We start from the raw sequence: 18576 nt of genomic DNA, 5'->3' as shown, positions 1-18576 counted from the left end.
TCATAAATTCCCTCAAGAAGGTCTTTTTTGGCCAGGGCATGGCAAATCTTCATACAGAGGATGACCCAGAATTAAGTGGTTCGGGGCTCAAAGGGCTTTAGCCGCCCACGTCGTATGTGTCAGCTCGGGCTGAGGCAGATTCCTGAGCACACACACAGCCGCACACGAGTACTTCACAGGTCTTTAAAAGACCATTTAGTTGTTTACGAGGCTTTGTTGTGTTTTCACACCTTCTTAGAGCCCTTGCACCTCCACTCTGCCTACTGCTGGAAGACTTAGCCCCCCCCCTCAAATTTTTATCAGCCCCTCCCGAAATTTGACTCTAGTTGCGCCTCTGCTCATCACCTTGCCCTTCTTAGCTTTGGAAGAGCACACAGACAACTAATCATACACTTTGTCCTGCCCAGGGTAGGCTGCACATTTGGGGTCAAGTCTATGCGCTCATCCCTCCCCCCTTGCTGGATGTGAAGCAGGCAAGGAGAAGGAAAGTGTAACAGACTAGGTGATATAGAATGCAGAAACCAACCACTTTGAGTAACATGGTTGAGCAGGTGAGAAGAACCACGATTAAAGGTGAATTAACTGATAGGGCCTGAAGTTCCGCAACTCTATGAGTTGGAATTACTACCACCAACGAAACTGTCTTCAAGGTAAAAAATTGAATCAAGCACTGTACATGCCATGAAGAAAGTCAAAAAGAGATTCAAAATCCCATGAGGAGCAATAAACAGAGTGGGAGAAAACAAGGAATGAAAACCTTCTATAAAATGTGCTACTAGTGGCGATCTAAAGGCAGACAAGGCTGCCAGACAGCCCTTAAGTGTAGCCACCAACAGACCCAGCTGTGTAAGGGACAACACAAATGACAAGATATTAGAAAGCAAGAGGCTGATGCCTTTCCAATCGCACTACTGAACAAACTTGTTACAGCGAACTCCACAGATTGATTTAGTAGCAGGATTGTCAGAATGCGTACAGCAGGCCCTGAGACCAGTTGAACTTGAAGGCATCCCTCATTGAGAGGGAAATGTAAGACAACTCCGTCTGGTCAATGGCAAAGAGATTCACAAATGGAAACCACAATCTGGAGCAGATTACCTCTGTCACTTTGGGCTGCAGCGCCCACTCATGGTCCTTTAGTGAGATATGATGGAGTTCGAGCATCCGCCCTCACACTGAGACAGCCTGCTTGGTGTGCCACTGCCAAGAAGATTCTCTGTTGCTGTGCCCACTTCCACAGACACAAAGCCTCACAACATTGGATCCACTACCCCACATCACACTATCTGTTGATATAATGGGCAGTGATGGTACTGGCCGTACAATCTGAATGTTACCCCCCGAAATAGAAGGGACAAACACTTTCCCTGTAAGATGGACAACCTGCAGCTCAAGCAGAATTCTGTGCAGGTGCTTCTCCAACATTGATCTATGGCTCTGTGGCCCTGCACAGTGAGATGGCATCTACGACAATGGTAGCCAGAATTTGAGGATTGAAAGTATGGCTCACCAAAAGGCTTGAGGGGTCCCTCCACGAGTGCTGATTTGGATTAACAGGGTGAAAGGGCTGCCCCTGGACAATTGGGCTCTCCTGATGGTGGATTCACTGCAACCTCAGGCACCACTGAAGAACACTTAACCACTATCTGGCTTTTGACACTAGAGGCTGCACAGGGGGGCCACTAAGATAAGCAAACACTGAAGTTGCAGAGCCTGAGCCTCAGTTAAAAATCTCAGAATCATCTCCCAAATAGCTGTGAGCGTCTGAAGAGGAGGAAGGGCGTTCAGGCAGGGTGTGCCTGGTACCATGTCTGGGAAGGTTTGGCCTCCGCACAGGAAAGAGGTGGGACTTTTGGACATTTATGGTAAAACCTATGATGTGGAGGAGAGTCATCCTCTGCTGAGAACTGTGGTCTCCATGTGCACTGGCCAGTCATCCAAATGTATAAATACATGGACTGTGAACTGGAAGTGCCAGGATCTCACCACAAACTTCCTTCCACGTTCAGGGCCAGTACGACTTGACTCAGGGACAGCATCTTGAACTTGTCCTGTCAATGTTCAGAATGTGCAGATCCCTCGACAGCCAATTTGTTCAACAGGACAAGGACTTCCACCTCAAACATGGAGATGTGTGATAAAAAGCAGGGCCTTTTGAATGAAGGATGGTCTGGAGGGAGGGATGGGAAGAGCTAGGCATAGCCTCTGTGGATCAGTTGGATGAACAATTTGTCTGAATTCATTGCCTTCCATTTCGTGGAAAAAAGGGAGTCCCTTTCTCCAATGGAAGATGGTGATGTGAAAGGGCAGTAGAAATATTTTTAGGTGACAGAGCTGGCAGAGGATTGTGGAGACTACATCTGCTGCTGCAGTCGAAATATCCCCCTAGAATCACCCCTACCCCAAAACAATGGTTCAACTGTTTTGGTGTATGGACATGCTAGGAAGCTTGTGTTTTTGACGGTACTGCACCGTCCTGGGGTAAACACAAATACAACATACATTGGTGATAAAACAGTCACACTGGGAGGCTAAACTCTATTCGTGAGCTGTGGTGTTTTTGAAGCACTCGAGGGAGGAGTCGGCTTTCTGTTGGAACAGCTGCTTGCCATCAAAGGTGATGTCCACGAGTGTGGCTTGGACATCTCCGGAAAATTCAATGGACCACATCCAAGCATATTGACACAGAGTGACAGCTGTGTCCACTGATGAATCAACTGTGTGCACAGAATCCAGGCCACACTTCAACATCTTTTTGGATGCATCTAAGCCTTTCTTTATTGGTCAAGTCTTTAAACAGCTTGTTCATGTGATCTGGCAAGCAGATCCCTGTAAGTTTTGCCAATTTCCAAAGGCCTCAAAATTGAAACCCAGAAGGCAGATGGCATTAGCAATACAAAGGGCCAAGCCACCCGGTGATTTTTGCGCCCCTAGAGGCCAGTTTTTTTTACCTGTCAATCAGAAGACAGAGTTGGAAAGACATTTGGGTTCTGCTTTGAGGAGGACCACATTTCCCGGTGAATGGTGAGAGGACAAAAAGTATGGGTCACCCGGAGCAGACCTGTGGCATCGGACAATATGCGTGTGGACTGCTGGGCCAAAAAGCGCTTCTGTTTTGCAGAAAAGACACGGTCCAAGAGCGCTTCACTGATTGGAAGCAAGGGGGTCCACCACAGAGGAATGGGGTTGTAAGATCTCCGTTGGAATGTTGGTCTTTGTGTCCACGCAGGGCATGGCCATTTCTCAGGCTTCAGCGACTTTATGCACCACAGTCACAAACAAGACTTCCTCTGATGGAGTGCCAAAGAGGGCATTTATGTGCCCTACGGGACTGGTGCCTAGGCCATGCACATTTTATAAGTAAAGCTGCAAACCAGCGTACGCATTATAACTGTGAAGGAGCTTATCAGCCTCTGAATCATCATCATCCTTTATTTGAACATAATTATTATCAGTCAATGCAAGGGCCTCTGGCTTGCAGTTGAAAATGTCCTACATCTAGGCAAATCTCTGAGCACTAGTGTGGTGATCTGCCAAGGAAACATTAAAGTTCACCTTAATGTTTTCCTTTGCCATATGGATACTGTCTTCTGATGTTGAGGGCTTTAGCAGCAGTGTTGCACTTGGCTCTATGGGTGGTGTCTGGGTCATCACCGAAGGTGGGGACAACAGCTTGGCAGAGTTTGACTTTGCAGCATCGGGAGGCATTGGTGTCAGTGCTGTGTGAGTCGTAAAGCCTGCAGCAATGTGCTGCACTTTAGGGAGTGGCCCAGCCGCCCAGAGAATGGAGAAGCCGCCTTGAACAGATCCAGCAAAGCGTGCCAAAAGCTCTTGACAACTTTGGAGTGGACCAATGGACATAGAAGCCCAGGTCTCACCCTCATAGTTGGGATCATCTCAAACAATAAGGAGGAGTTTGGCATCTGAGACAGATATTGAGCTCCGAAATGGTCCCGGGAGCAGGACTCTTTCCTCAAGGAAGAACAGGGCATCTTCTTTTTATAGCGCTTTTTGTGTAAAGATCTTTAAGTAGATCGTTCCCTTATAGGTGCTTACCTGTGTGTGAAGGAGAGCAATTGAGCATGTTTGTGGGGGCTTTAGCTAGAAACTCAAGAATCACATGCAGCGCCATTGTGCTCCGATCCAAGCCGCCGCATGCATGAATGCCGGGCGGTCGTGATCCGTCTCGGCTCCCGGCTCCAGCGCTGCTCGGGAGCTTGGTTTGGCGGTTCCCCAGTGGCCTGGGGGCTGTTTTCGGCACGCCTCGGAAGCGGAAGGTGCAGGGCACCTGCGGGGCTGCTCCGATCGCCCCTGGTGCCGCTGAAGCGGCTGGATCTGCGAGGAGAAGCGAGGAGAGGACGGCCTCGGGCAAAATGGCGGCCGGAGCCCTGATGAGAGCGCCGATGACTTCAACCCTCAGTGGGAGGTACGCTTGACGGGCGAAGTTTGAGGGACGCAGGGGCTGCCTCTAGTTGAGGATAGTCTCGGGGGGCCTCTGTAGCGGCAAGACACCGGGGGCGGCCCCCGTCACAATCTGCCTTCCCACGCCTGCCTGACCTTAAAATGGCGGCCGGGTGTGATATGCAACTATCGGTCGGCGCCTCTACTTGACCATCTGGCGCCAGCGCTTACTGCCTCTCCCATAGGCGACCCCGCAAGCTCTCTCTGTGTCTCATACCTGAGGGGGTGATCCCTCCTCAAGGATCCTTGGCGGTGACCTTTGCCTGCATCTGCCTCTGCATCTACGATCTACCGGACATTTGCAGTGCCTTATTGTGAGATGCCCACCCGACGACAACAACCCGGGAGGTAGGGTCGCTGGCTGCTCGCTGATTCCTAGCGGAGCCTCCCGCTAACATATCGCACCAACAGCGTCAACATGGCCTTCACCACCTGGCGCAAGCTCACCCCCACCGAGCCGGCTGACCGCAAGCTCTCCAAGTTGGCGACGCGCCTGCAGCTGGCCTCCAGCTTCATCTTCCACCTGGACTCCCACCTTCTCTCCTGGACTTCTTGACTTCTTGTTCTGTCCTGGCCGACACTTTGCTGCTGTTTTCGGACAGTTTTCTCTGGACTCTAGCCCTCCTTCCATTCCGTCGCCCTTTAACCCCTTATCCCCGTGGATGATCCTCAAATGTTTTCTCCCTTTTCTGCTTTCCCTTATCTCCTTACCCTTGAATCCCTCCCACCCTCCCTTTGTGCTGTGACTGCATCCACACTTTTGGAACTCTGCTCTGTGATTCATTGAAATAACTCTAATCACTGGTAAATGCTGTAGACTCTTAGAGTATATCCATTCATTTCCCCTCCCTATGTATATAGGGATAACTCCAATCACTAGTATATGCAGTAGACCTTTGTACTCTCTACCATTCCTATGTGACCCTTAGAGTATATCCAGTCATATCCCTCCCTATGTATATAGAGATAACTCTAATGACTAGTCTCCTATGTGACTTTTAGAGTATATCCATGTGTATCCCCTCCCTATGTATATAGAGATAACTCTAACGACTAGTCGCCTATGTGTCTGTTAGAATATATCCATGTGTATCCCTTCCCTATGTATATAGAGATAGCTCTAATCACTAGAATATGTAGTAGTCCGCGTTGCTCTCTACCCTTCCTATGTGACTTTTAGAGTATATCCAGTCTTACCCCTTCCCTATGTATATAGAGATAACTCTAATCACTAGTTTATGCAGGAGTCCGCTGTGCTTTCTACCATTCCTATGTGACTCTTAGAGTATATCCATGTGTATCCCCTCCCTAAGTAGATAGAGATATCACTAGTATAGGCCTAGATTTTATCTATTTGTATCTCCTCCTTGTGTGACTTTATCTCTTGTACATTTGCAATTTTTTCTGTTTGTAACTTTTTATAACGCATGTAATCCTAAATCTTTCTATAACGCATGTAATCCTCAATCCGTATGTTTTCAACTGGTTCTTATGTAAGTCAACAATTTGCAAATTCTTTTTGTACCGTCAGTCCTTATGTTTGAAACTGGGTCCTTTGTAAAGCGCTCTGACACCTTCGGGTAAAGTTTGCGCTATATAAAATTGCATAAATAAATAAATAAATAAATAAATAAATGCATTTGTCACGTGGATCCTAAAGGGACATTTTGTGGCATATGCAGCAAGGCTTAAAACCTGAACATTTTGGAGGAGATATTTGATTTAGCCAGTGTCTAATGCTGTGGAATTTTGCCAGTAAGCCACCAAGAAAGAGCTTTGAAACATGTTAATGAGATATAGAAAATCGAAACTGACACCAGCGCGCCAGTTGAAACCTTAAATACTTTGGTCTCATCATGTCTGGAGGTGGAAATGTGACTGGCCCTTCATGGTGCCACTGTACAGCTATTGCTGGGGAAAAGCATTTTTGTTCTGGTCTGAAGCTTGGAACAGATAATTTCTAATGTGAGGAATCTGCAAGAAGAATAATCTGTTGGAAACACTCACTTGGATGGGGGGGCTTAAACTCCTCCTTAGTACTGAACACTCTACGTTCAGCAGATCTTAGATTTCCCTCACAAGAGAAAAACACTCCCTTGTATCATGATCTCATCCATGGCCTTCTATATGCATCTTAAATAAACCCCTCATTATAGAGGTCCTATAACCTACTCAAAACTTAACTCTTTCAGAAGATCCTGTGGTTTTCTAAAACCCACACTCGTTCAACACTATTCACTCCTTAAATATGCGTTACACCCAGAGGTTGTTTTATATCTTGCAAGGAAACCCCTTTAGTGTTGAGAGAGCATCCATACCGAAAGCGCTCACCTCATTCTGGAGATCATATATGGTGCGTCTGGAAAAAACATAAATTCCCATAAATCCAACACAGGGCTGAGCAGATGAATTCAGCTAACCTGGGCAAGAAGGAAGAACTTTGCTTCTCTGTGGAGATGTGTTATGCTATCCACTTGAAGATCAATTTACTATAATACAGCACTTGAGAGGTCAGCAAAGGAAGTGAGAGCTAGGACATCCTGGATCCAGAGCAGAAGCAAGTAGAGAGAATTAACGTGATTGATGAATTGATAGCGACAAGGGGTTTCATTCTCAAGAAGAGCAGAGGTGCCCGGTTTGAATGACCCAACGTAGACACATTTTCCTAGATTTAGGGCAGCATCTTCATCAGGATTTCACTATGCCGCTTTCCAAACGCACATTCCTCTTACCAGTTAAAAAAAAGAGTCCACAGCAGGTTATGATTCACAAATGTTCCACCAGCTCTAGTACCGGCCACAGAAAGAAGAATAATGCTCATAAGAAATTACAAGACATTTCAACAGACTCCACAGAAAAAGATACGAAGACTCCCATGTCTTAAAACCCCATCCATCTTCTTAGAGCATTATGAGATTAGGAGCCCTCTGGAGTGAACTCAGATTTGATTTGCATCTAGTTACTATGCCATAGATGTGAGAGTGCTGTGATAAAACTATAGGGCTTGGTAAATATTACAAAGCCAATGAGGGTATGTTCACCCTATACTCTTCTTCATTGATATATACTATTTCCATTGTATCTACCTGAAGAGTCCAAAAATAAACACCTTGTCCACTGTGTGTGCATTGTTTCTATACTGAAGGTACCCCAATGGTGCTAGGATGCAACAAATGCTCAGTAGCGAGGCATCACTTCATTTACCTCTTGCGAAAGGGCATGTTATTGACCAATCGAGACGCCACTTTTAACATACATAGAACCTTTTAAATATTAAAGGTGCAGCACATCCTGCCTTTGCTCTGGGATGAAGACAGCTGGTAAATGTTTGATTATAGTCATTTTCACGTGTTGGGATTGACAGTCAGATTGGAAGCTCATGCATCACCCTCCCCTAAACACACAGCTCATTAGTGGGATCTGATAGCTACCCTGAGCCTACATCTCAGTCAAGGATCTCTCTCGCAAACACATCTCAGTCAGAGGGGCCTTCACCTCCCCTAAAGGGGAGCTTTTGTCCATTTCATACTTACTATGGTCTGTGTGTACTCCTGGAGCTTTTTGTCATCAAATGGGCGATTGGCTTTCTTCAGCAGGTCTGACAAGAAGCCCTGTGAACAGAGATCACATCATTTCACACAGAGAATACAACGATTGCACTCGCTAGCCAGACCCTCTCTCCGCATGCTGCATCGGTATGACCTGTCACTGTTTCTGCAGTGAGCTGTTGTATTTTCGGCTGTTGTGCAGCATCTTGGCAGCTCAGTGTGTCGTAGGTAGCCGCCACACATGTGAAGTGATAGTCAGGATTCTGGTGAGAACTGGGCTGAAGCTAAGTGAATGCTCTTCGACAGAGAAAGGACATCTGCCTTGTTTAGGATTCTATTGGTTGCCAAGTCACACAGCAAAGATGGCATGCAGAGTAAAATTTGTTTGGATGAGGATGGAGTCAAACTGGGAACTTGAGTTTCAGGCGGATTGGGAAGAGGTGCTTGAATGAGGTCGCAGTTATGGGATGAGTGAGGTTGGGACATGTGCTTGAGGAAGGATATGGATTTGCATTTGGGTGAGATATGCTTTGGACATGAGCTTTGGTGAGTTTGAGAACACAAGTTTAAAAGATACTAAAAAAGGAAATTGGGTGAAGTGGAGACATGTCGTGTTTGCGGATGATGACTTTGCCAAGATGCTGGGTCTTCCGGCAGATGGCAATCAGGATTTCACCGTTCCTAAAGGACTAAACGGTGATTGGAACAAACTGTTAAACCTCCGCAAAAAATCTAAACGAACAGAACTGCATGCCAAATTCATGCTCGACTATTTGCGAGCTGGCACCATCCCGATTGGACTTAGAGTCCGGAATATCCCCGGGATGTTCATTGAAATCAGACAGTTCCTGGAGCGATGGGCACTTATTTCCAACCGTTGCTCCAGGGACTGGATGATGCTCATTGTAGAAACAGCACGTGCCATGATAGATATCCTCAATAAGGAAATCCGTGAACTAGAGGATAAGCTGAAGGATGGTGATGCGGTAGACGACGGTAAAAGGAAACTAGAGGAGATCCAAAAAGAACTGGAATCCTTTTCTGACTATCTTCTTAAAAGAAAAACAGAAAAACTGAGAAAGGATATCCGATTGTTTACCCAAGAAAGGGCATACCCCTACCTGGCTGCCAACTTCTATACAGCCCAGGAAGAGAGTGCACCCCGGGGACAAACCCCTAGGTGGGGCCAGGGAAGAAAAGTCACGACTTTCTCAGAAACTACAGATTCCGAAGGGGATGCCCCTGACGACTATGACCCCATCTATGATGAAGGTCAGAATTCCAATCAAGGACATAATACCAACCGTGGAAACAGGAATGGTAACTATAATCACCAGCAAAACCGTTTTTTAGGGAACCGCCGGGGCAGAGCCCGTCCGCCATCGAGAGCGCCTCAGACGAGGAATTACCATCAGGGTCGCGGACAGCCGCAGATGTACGTACAGACTCGCCATCAACAATATTGGCGAACATAAGGGGGCTCCCTGTGTTCAACATATCAAGTGAAACTATTGACCCAATGGCCATAAAACATCTAACGAGGGGCCTATCCTTTGTGCCATCAGCAAACTTTAACAAGTTTGAGCTAAATAAGGATCTGCAACTGTTCTTTAGGAAAGTGCGTCTCCAAAAATTCTTCCTGGAAACCCAACCCCCTAACAATGACAATAATAAATCTGGGTGCAAACCCCCATCTTCATTTACACCATCACTGGAAATGGTGGGCCCGGAAGTAAACATCTTCGAAAAAACGGTCATGAACAAAATCAATAAGGTGACGAAATATGTCCCGATACCAAAAGCAAACCTGCCACTATCTGAAAAAAAATGCTCTTAAGGAGCTTGAACTGAATAAAAATATCACAATTAAATCATGTGATAAAGGTGGTGGGATCACTGTATTTGACACCAAAGACTATAAAAGAAGAATGACAGAGCTGCTCTCCGCGTCTGGTCACTATATTCGAATCACCAGGAATCCTGAAAATGCTTTGAAAAAACGAATTCTAAAACTTGTCCAAAGAGGGGTCGATCAAAATTACATATGTGAGGCGGAAGCAGAATTCCTTACCCCAAGCTATACCAAAATGCCCATCATATATGGGCTGCCAAAGACCCATAAAAGCAGCACCGATCCCCCCATGCGGCCTATCGTTTCTACCATTGGCTCTGCCACCGAGCCACTGTCAAAATATATCGACAGATTTTTAAATCCATTGGTAACTGAACTAGATTCGTACGTAAGGGACACAGGACATCTTATTCAACAAATAGAGGGACTACCATTCCAGGAGAATTCTGAAATAATGGTTACCCTTGACGTGGAATCATTGTATTCTAATATACCCCAGAAAGGAGCATACGAAGCCATTGAAAGCATACTCTCTAGAAAGCCCGAGATTACCAACGATGAATTTATTTTGCAATGCCTGAGGATAGTTCTCTTTGAGAACTATTTTGAATTTGATAACAACATATACAGGCAGGCCACTGGAGTCAGCATGGGGGCGAGTTGCGCCCCTAGTATAGCATGTCTATACATGGGTGAATTCGAAAAAATTAACATTTTCAATGAACTGGCCCCCTTCTTTGAGAACGTCATGAACTGGAAACGGTTCATTGACGACATCTTCTTCATCTGGAGGGGGACGGAAGAACAACTTTCTGAATTCATCCAATGGCTCAACTTAGCGGATGTTAATTTGAGATTTACCAGCCATACCAGCACTGTTAAAATTGAATTTCTGGATATCTGGATTGAAAATGACAAAAAAGCCATTAAAGTATCATTATACACAAAACCTACGGCTCGAAACACCTTACTCCAGTATTCCAGCTTTCATCCGCGGAACCAGAGGGATAGTATCCCCTATAGCCAATTTTTGCGTATTAGGAGGAATTGCTCGGATATGCACGATTTCCTGACCCAAGCGGATATCCTGCAGGAAAAACTTCGATTTCGAGGCTATCCAGCCAGGCTGATCAAACAGTCCTTTAAACGGGCCAGATACACCGACAGAGAGGCTATGTTCACACCAAGAAACCCTGAGAAAACCAACCAGCTTGTATGTATAACTCGCCACTCCGAAATGAACCATAAGATAAGACAAGCGGTCAATTCTAGTTGGCATATTTTGAATGCAGAAAAGGAGAAACCACATCTAACTCGACCGATTTTTGCCTTCAGAAAAAATCCCAACTTAAAGAACCACCTGGTCAGGGGGAAATTCAAGGAAACACTGGAAAATACTCAAACCTCTATGACCGGACTTGAACCGATATATGGAAACCATAAATGTGGGACCTGCCACATTTGTCCTCAAGCTATTGTTGGAGAGACAGTCAGTACCAACGACCGTACGATATCTGTGCGACGGAATGGAACCATGACAAACTGTCGCACAAGCAATATCGTCTATCTAATCCTGTGCCCATGCAACCTCCCATATGTTGGGGAGACGGGCAGAGAATGTAGGACGCGAATAGGGGAACACAAATCGAACATCAGGAACGAAAAAACCACGGCTCCCTTGGTCACTCACTGGCTTGAAAAAGAGCACAGTGAACATGATCTACGTTGGTTCATCCTAGAAAAAATAAAAGCGGACCCAGGCACTGACCCCAAAGGTCTGAGAAAAAAACGGGAGGTGTTCTGGATCTTCTACTTGGATACTGTAAACAGAGGACACAACGAAGAATGCCCTTGGCATCAGGCGTTCATGTAAAAAATAAATATTGACAAACGAAAAAATATTTCTTTACATAACCAAGATGTAAAGAACTATGAAGCAACTGTCGCGTCCTGGATAATTAATTTAAGGGTTTAGTAGTGAACAGCAAACTATAATATACATAGAATACCGCATCTTGAATTAAACTATAGGGACTGGCTTACCTTCCTAAGAGCAATAACAAAGTGACCTTATAAATAGGTCGATGATCTATATCCATAATGCCATGAACGTCTATGAATATCGCCAAATCCATGAGGATGATAGCCTAGTGACCTGTTTGATAGGTTTATCATTTGCACTTGTAGCACTTTATAAGTGCGTGTAAAATGCACTAAAATTAATATGTTGGCACTTCCATCTTAATCTGCATGGCGGACTTGTTTGAGAGGTTCATCATTTGCATCCGTGGCACCTTATTAGTGCGTTTAAAATGCACTAAAATTAATATGTTGGCACTCCCAGCTTATAATGAATATAAATGAAATTACATAATCCTGTTTAAAGTCGGTGATTACAGCAACATAATACCAGTTACTAATTCCCACTAAAAGATGGCCGCCCCGGAGCCACTGACAAATCACTTAGTCCGTCTTTGACCGTCCTACCGGCAAGCTATCACTTAGTCCGTCTTTGACCGTCCTACCCGGAAGCAGCTGATTGATTGCCTGTTCGGCGCGGGAATTTGGGCTATTTAAATCCGAGTAGGCTTAGTGCCCTTGCGAGTCCTGCCCCGTTCGAGGATAGGTCGAGTGGGTCAATCGACGGAACCCCATCTATGGACTCCTTGCAAAGAACACCGAGTAAGTACGCTTTGTTGAGGATCCCCGCTGACGCCAAATTAGAATGCGCAAAGAAGGTTTTTTCATCCTGCCTTTCTTCACTTTTAAACCTTAGGCAGCTCCCCTTAAAGACCTCCAGACTAAGCGCGCCTGCAACAGAACTCCAACGTAGGACGTTTGTTCAGGAATCCCGAGTAAGTGCTCTTTATCCTAGTCGCCGGTCTTTATTAAGTAAAATGCACGTAGAGACTTTCCTCACTCTGCCTCCACCTTTTGTTTCAATTTTTAAACATTAGGCAGCTTCGTGCAAGGACTAATTAATTAAGGGAACTAGTGAACCTTATCAGTCCAGCAAAATCAACAGAATTTAAACTACGGACAGCGTGCCATCCAAGTTAAGTAAGTGTGATCATTTGATAGTATGGTCTCTTTAAACAAAATGTGCCTGCACGCCTTATTTATTCAATCACTGTTCCTCATTAGGCGGATATATGCCAGCTGTGTTGGGTGATGCAGATTTGTCCTGACTAGCCGCCCCTGATTCAACATTCATGGTGTGTATAAATTATAAAATAATGGCATCTCCGCTTTAGGTTAATAATGGGTAGTATGTATATTTATAATATCCTTTTATCGTAGGGACTCATGCTTGATATTCCGGGGAAGAGGAAAAAACTTGCATTGTATAGCAATCCTCAGGCCACTTTTTCATCTATAAATCTGTGCTTAGTGGAATTCTATCCTTGATAAAACAGACTTAAAGACTCAGGTAATGGAACTAAAAACATACTGGCAGTTTGGTAGGAATTAATCAATGAGGATAATTTATAAACGGAAAGCATTTTTTCATCTAAACAGTGTCCTGCATTGCGGAAATAGGGGGGAAAAAACATCCTATGCGCCCTTTGCTCTAAGGAATCCGTTACGGACTATCGCAGGTAAATCTGAAACCTAGACCGTGCTATTAGCCTTTGTATTGTTTGTTTAAAACAAAAACTATTAATAGGTAAATTATGCCCATTTTGGGCATTAATATGCAGTTAAATTGATTAGATGCGATCCTATACCGTTGTTAGTTGTTATCACCTACTTTACTTTATGTTACATCCAAGACATGTTAGGTCCAAGAGATACTAAAAGTCTGGCCCTTAAATGTCGCTCTTCTGAACTACCAACTTGTAGTACAATAACCCTAATACTTTTGCGTTTGGTCAACATGTGTTCGAGAATGATTATGGTATACAATGTGAGTAAATGGAAGTTATGAAAGATGTTAAACTGTTTAAATGCTCTCTTTTTGGTTGCTCAGCCCAGGCTATCCAAATTGCCTCTTATAGATCTCACCTTGTGGGAGACTAACTTAGGGAGTGGCCCTAGTGTTGTTTGGTACTGCACGCTGTCATTGTGACGAATATATAAACCACGAGCAGAAAAAAGACAATTATGTGCTCAAATTTTATCTATGTTGGAAAAGAGAAATTTATTAGAATGAGATATGCCTTGATAAATTTGACTGTGATGTAGATAAATACTAAGGCATTGTGTTTTATTTTTAGATTACTATCCTGTTCTCTCCCAGTCAACATTTCCCAGCCCTGACGAAGGTGTGGCCCACCCGGCCATTCACCGAAACGCGCGTCGGCCCGTGGTTCCAGAAATACGACACATTATAGAGTATCGATTAGATGCCGTGATAAGATCAATTGTCTGGAACTATATTCTGCTCTATGCCACATATTTACCATCTTTGTGTGGCATAAAACAGAACTACCTGTATTGATTGAAGAATGAGAGTGGAATGTTTGATTCTTAGGTAGGATTAGGCTTTGAAAAACTGAAAGAATGATAGTATGATTGAAGTATGAAAATGTTACTGGGTAGGTTCGAAATAAGTATGTAATTTTGCCACTTTTTTATCGCTTTCAAATTGATTATGTGTATTATATTTATAAAATAATTATGTGTTATGGATGTACATAAATGTTTTCTACACTAAAATAAAAATACTTATATATTTGCTAAAAACTGTCTCTTATAAATAATTGATTTATGTTAATTTTGTAATGTGCAGTACCAACTTCTAGGTTTATCACCCCATGTACATTAGGATCCCAGACTTGGGACCACATTATCCACTGGCGGGGTTTGTTCTTTGTTCTTTGTTCACATGTCGTGTTTGAACCTAGGGACATGCGCTTGGGTAAGACTGGATACATTGATCCGGGGATCGCTGGGAACACAAGTTTGTGTGAGTTTTGAGAAATGAACCAGTGTGCGTTTGGGAACATTGAGTAGAGTTGTATGTGGGGAAATGACCTTGGGTGCATTTCTGACTGAGGCTAGTAGACTTATGGTCATGGGTTAGGGGCAGGATGTATACATGGACTTGATTAATGCTGGAGACATAAGCTTGGGTCAGACTGGAGACATTAGCTTGTGTGAGAGTGGTGTTGGTCCTTTAATTGGTTGAGGTTAGAAACATAGGCCTGGTTGAAGCTAGGGATATGTGATTGGACTAATCTGGAGTCATTATTTCAGATAAAAGGGGATACGAGATCTTCGGCGAGGCTAGGGATTGAACATTGGTAAGGTTGGAGATGTTAGCTTGAGTGAGCCTGGGTGATATGTGATTTGATGAGGTTCTACATGATGGTGTTTTTGAGTCACTTGAGTTTTTGTGAGACCAGGGCCATGCTTGGGTGAGGTTGTAAGTAAGAAAACCTTGTTCCTAAAATGTCCAAGAAAAAGCCAGTGGAAATCCTTTTTTTGTGAATAACTATCCACCTATAATCTAGAAATGCTCCATTATGACTGGTAGCAGCATTCTTTTCTGAAGTGGAAAAGTACTGTTCCCCTGCAGCTAGTACTTTAAAGGATAACACTAGGGTGCACCTTTGGGCCCAAAGAGTATTTCCCAAATGATGAGTAATGTACTGATTGTCTTCCTCCAGTTGATACCAAAGATGGGCAAGGTTTTGCTTTTTGACCATGATTTTAACTGCCTTCCAGTCTGAATTGCTTACATGTGGACTAGAAGAATCAATCAGTTACAAGAGACCATGAGGATTATCCCAGGACCAGCCTGCTGCCTCCTGAGATTGCAGAGCTGCCCAGTGAATAGGCATCAGCTATGTCACAATAGATTACTCCGAAGACTTCCCACAATGACAACATCTTCAGCATCCTAGCAGCAACCCTTTATGATGGGCACACTTATACTGCACAAAAACCCTGTAAATACCCTCAGCTGCCTCCAGAAGACATCTCCACTGAACCAGGGCATGGGAAATGCAAAATGTGCTGTGAACGTGTTGCAGAACACTTTGCGTCCGGTTTGACCTCTGCTTGGTGGTGTTGACGTTAGCTTTCAGTTGCCCTTGTACTGACTCAAATATCCTCAAACAGCAGATCTCTTGCTTTGTCAGCATCATGATCCCCTGCTCTCTGCAGCCACTTTCTTAGGTGCAAGAAAAAGCTGTTTGTGAGTGACCAGCGCTGAGATACAGTCATCAAGGGACGTCTAATGCTGACGCTAAGGAGCACAGACCTGGGGGTGGGGTGCTCCTAATGCTCTGTGAATGGAGAATGCCTACAACTCCTGGTAGTACCAGATATAAACCTGTCTAGGTTATGTGACACTCCTACTCCTGTCTGCAAGGTACCAGGCAGGTAGAAGTTCCCCCTGGGGCACCAAACCCTCCAACCAACATACATATATTGAGCCCTCCCCTCCACAACCAGGGCAACATTTCACAGCACTTTTGTTACAGTGACTGTTACTTGGTGTCTCTTAATTATAACATTGCTAGTGGAACTGATTTCTGTGAAAACCTGGGCCTATCACTTTACTAACACTGACCAGAAATTACAGCAAAGAAGGGAGTAAGGAATTGTATATGGTTCTGAGCGTCACGAACACAGTCCATAGGTTAAAACTACTTCCACTCACTTAATAGACACCAGACGCCATTTTTGCAGCACTACAATCTGTTGTAAAACTATTTGCAATCATATTTGTGAACCAGAGATCTAAATATATATATTAAAAAAACATTGATTTTACACATAACACCTCTCTCTGGATACTGCCCACGACTGCTCGTGATAATTTGCGCTACACTGTAGTTGGAGTCATCTATTGCTTAATTTGAGGTGGTGGTTACCAGTGGAGGCCACCAGTACTCATTTTTAGCAACCAGTACTCATGTTTCCTCCTCAAATATTTACAGAGGACAAGAGAGGTAAAATCAGACACGTCTGAAAGAGGGAGGAAGAGACAGAGTGACATGACATGCCGTCACACAGGGAGAAGGCTTGAGCTTGCGAGAGTGAGATACATGGGCAACGGGTGTCATGTAGTGGGTTAGAAGCATGGGATGCAGTTAGGACTACGCAGCCTTGGTATTCGGCGCGCCGACGTGTAATGGCACCAGCCGCAGGCTTCAGAGCTGATAGCCCGGGGCACCGGCACTTATTCCAGTTCAAATCAAGTACTGGCACCATCCTACAGGTGACTTCCTACGAGTAACCCTTGACCTCTGGTCCAACTGGAGAATAAATGAAACAAAGGGAGCTTTGGATGACCCTTGCACTCCAAGTACCAGGTTCTTAGGAAAGGAGGGAGAGCGTGCGGTTTCACAGGTGACACTCCCAAGTGCTCCCTACGCCCACATGTTTCTGAGACATAACCGACCCTCTGATTATACGCTGGGTGAGGATGGGAATGCACTTGTGTAAAGCCGAATGATGTTGACCTCTTCGTTGAGGCTCTGTACGTTTTTTGTGAGGCTGGGCCAGGCTGTGCCATTGGATGGTGAACACCAAATATTGATAAATGCTTATTGAGTGACACAAGCTGCTTCAAACGGAGTAGGGTGGATAGCTAAGAGTGGAGTAAGATGGTATTTGGCTGCTCCTGTCCCCAAACATAAGAGGAAATGAGGAGCTCTATAAAAGGAATTTGGTGCTGCTAATTTAAGAACTTTCCAAGGAATATTCTGGGTAATCTGCATGGGAGCAGCAGAAGGACCCAAGTCACACCCAGTGCCCCCCTCCCTCTTTTTTGTGGCGGTACCTTCAGTTCGTTAGCCTCGATGTATCCGCTGCGGTCAGTGTCGTACTTCCGCCAGGCCTGCAAGAAGAAGCGTAAATTACATTAATGATACTCCTACCAATCTTGGAAGACAAGCATGCTGGAGAAAGATGGAGGTGGGAGGATAAGAGGACCTCCTCTGGAACACGCCTGAGATACATACATCATTACTTCTTTTTTGGATTCTCAATGATGACTGAATTAGCAGGCAGCTAGGGTACTCCTATCAACACTAACACTACCACTGTGAATTGTTTGCAGGGCATACATTCTACATACATAGTGCCTGATTACCAAATGCCACAGAGGGTTTGGCGATAATTATCGCACACAATAAAATCGGATATTCCTCGGTTCAGTATTTATCGTGCACAATAATTAATGCCCATTATGAGTTCAGCCATTCAAAATGGAGCACAGGAAGTGTTTTTCTGTGCTTTTGGGTGCAATATCTGCATGAGCTTGTTTTTAGAGGCTATTTCTCCCCAGTAAATTTCAGCAAGTTTGACCTACCAAAACGTACCTAGGAAAAATGGTGGGGTTCTTGTGTGTGCTAGAAAACCCGTACTTCTGATATGTGCAGTAAAAGGAGTTACCACAAACATCATAATTAATGGGACACCAATGAATAATGCAATTGCGTGTGCAATGGTAGATTAATTTTTATTTTCCCTATTTAACCCACATGGAAAAGTGTTTTCAGGGGTCTCTGGGTGATTTCATTGGCTTACTGCATGACTGATGCCTTTTTAAAATAAGTGCAATTTAAAAAAAAGTTTGTGAACACCCACAATGTCATGATATTGTTGATGTTCGCCACATTTGTAATGCCTCATCCAGTGGAAATTCCAGGGAAGAATCCAGTTCTCCGCCCCTCATTCATTGTGAAAAATATGGTCATTTGGCAGATTATCCACTGTAGTAACTGCCATCTGATGCTGTACAAATTTTGCAGAAACTGA

The 18576-nt window shown here is 44.5% G+C and overlaps 1 protein-coding gene across 1 annotated transcript in view; it reads right to left on the bottom strand.

Annotated features, from left to right (window-relative positions):
* CALB2 (calbindin 2) overlaps positions 1-18576 on the bottom strand; it is a 126315-nt gene that overhangs the window by 30308 nt on the left and 77431 nt on the right. Inside the window, exons 5-6 of the mRNA XM_078670589.1 lie at positions 17597-17653; positions 7995-8072 (exon numbers count right to left, since the gene is read on the bottom strand). Coding sequence (XP_078526715.1) covers positions 7995-8072; positions 17597-17653 — 135 coding nt within the window. The remainder of the gene's footprint in view (positions 1-7994; positions 8073-17596; positions 17654-18576) is intronic.

The sequence above is a fragment of the Lissotriton helveticus genome, chromosome 12, assembly GCF_964261635.1.
Source record: "Lissotriton helveticus chromosome 12, aLisHel1.1, whole genome shotgun sequence".
Taxonomy (NCBI): domain Eukaryota; kingdom Metazoa; phylum Chordata; class Amphibia; order Caudata; family Salamandridae; genus Lissotriton; species Lissotriton helveticus.
This window is presented reverse-complemented; position numbering and strand designations above follow the sequence as displayed.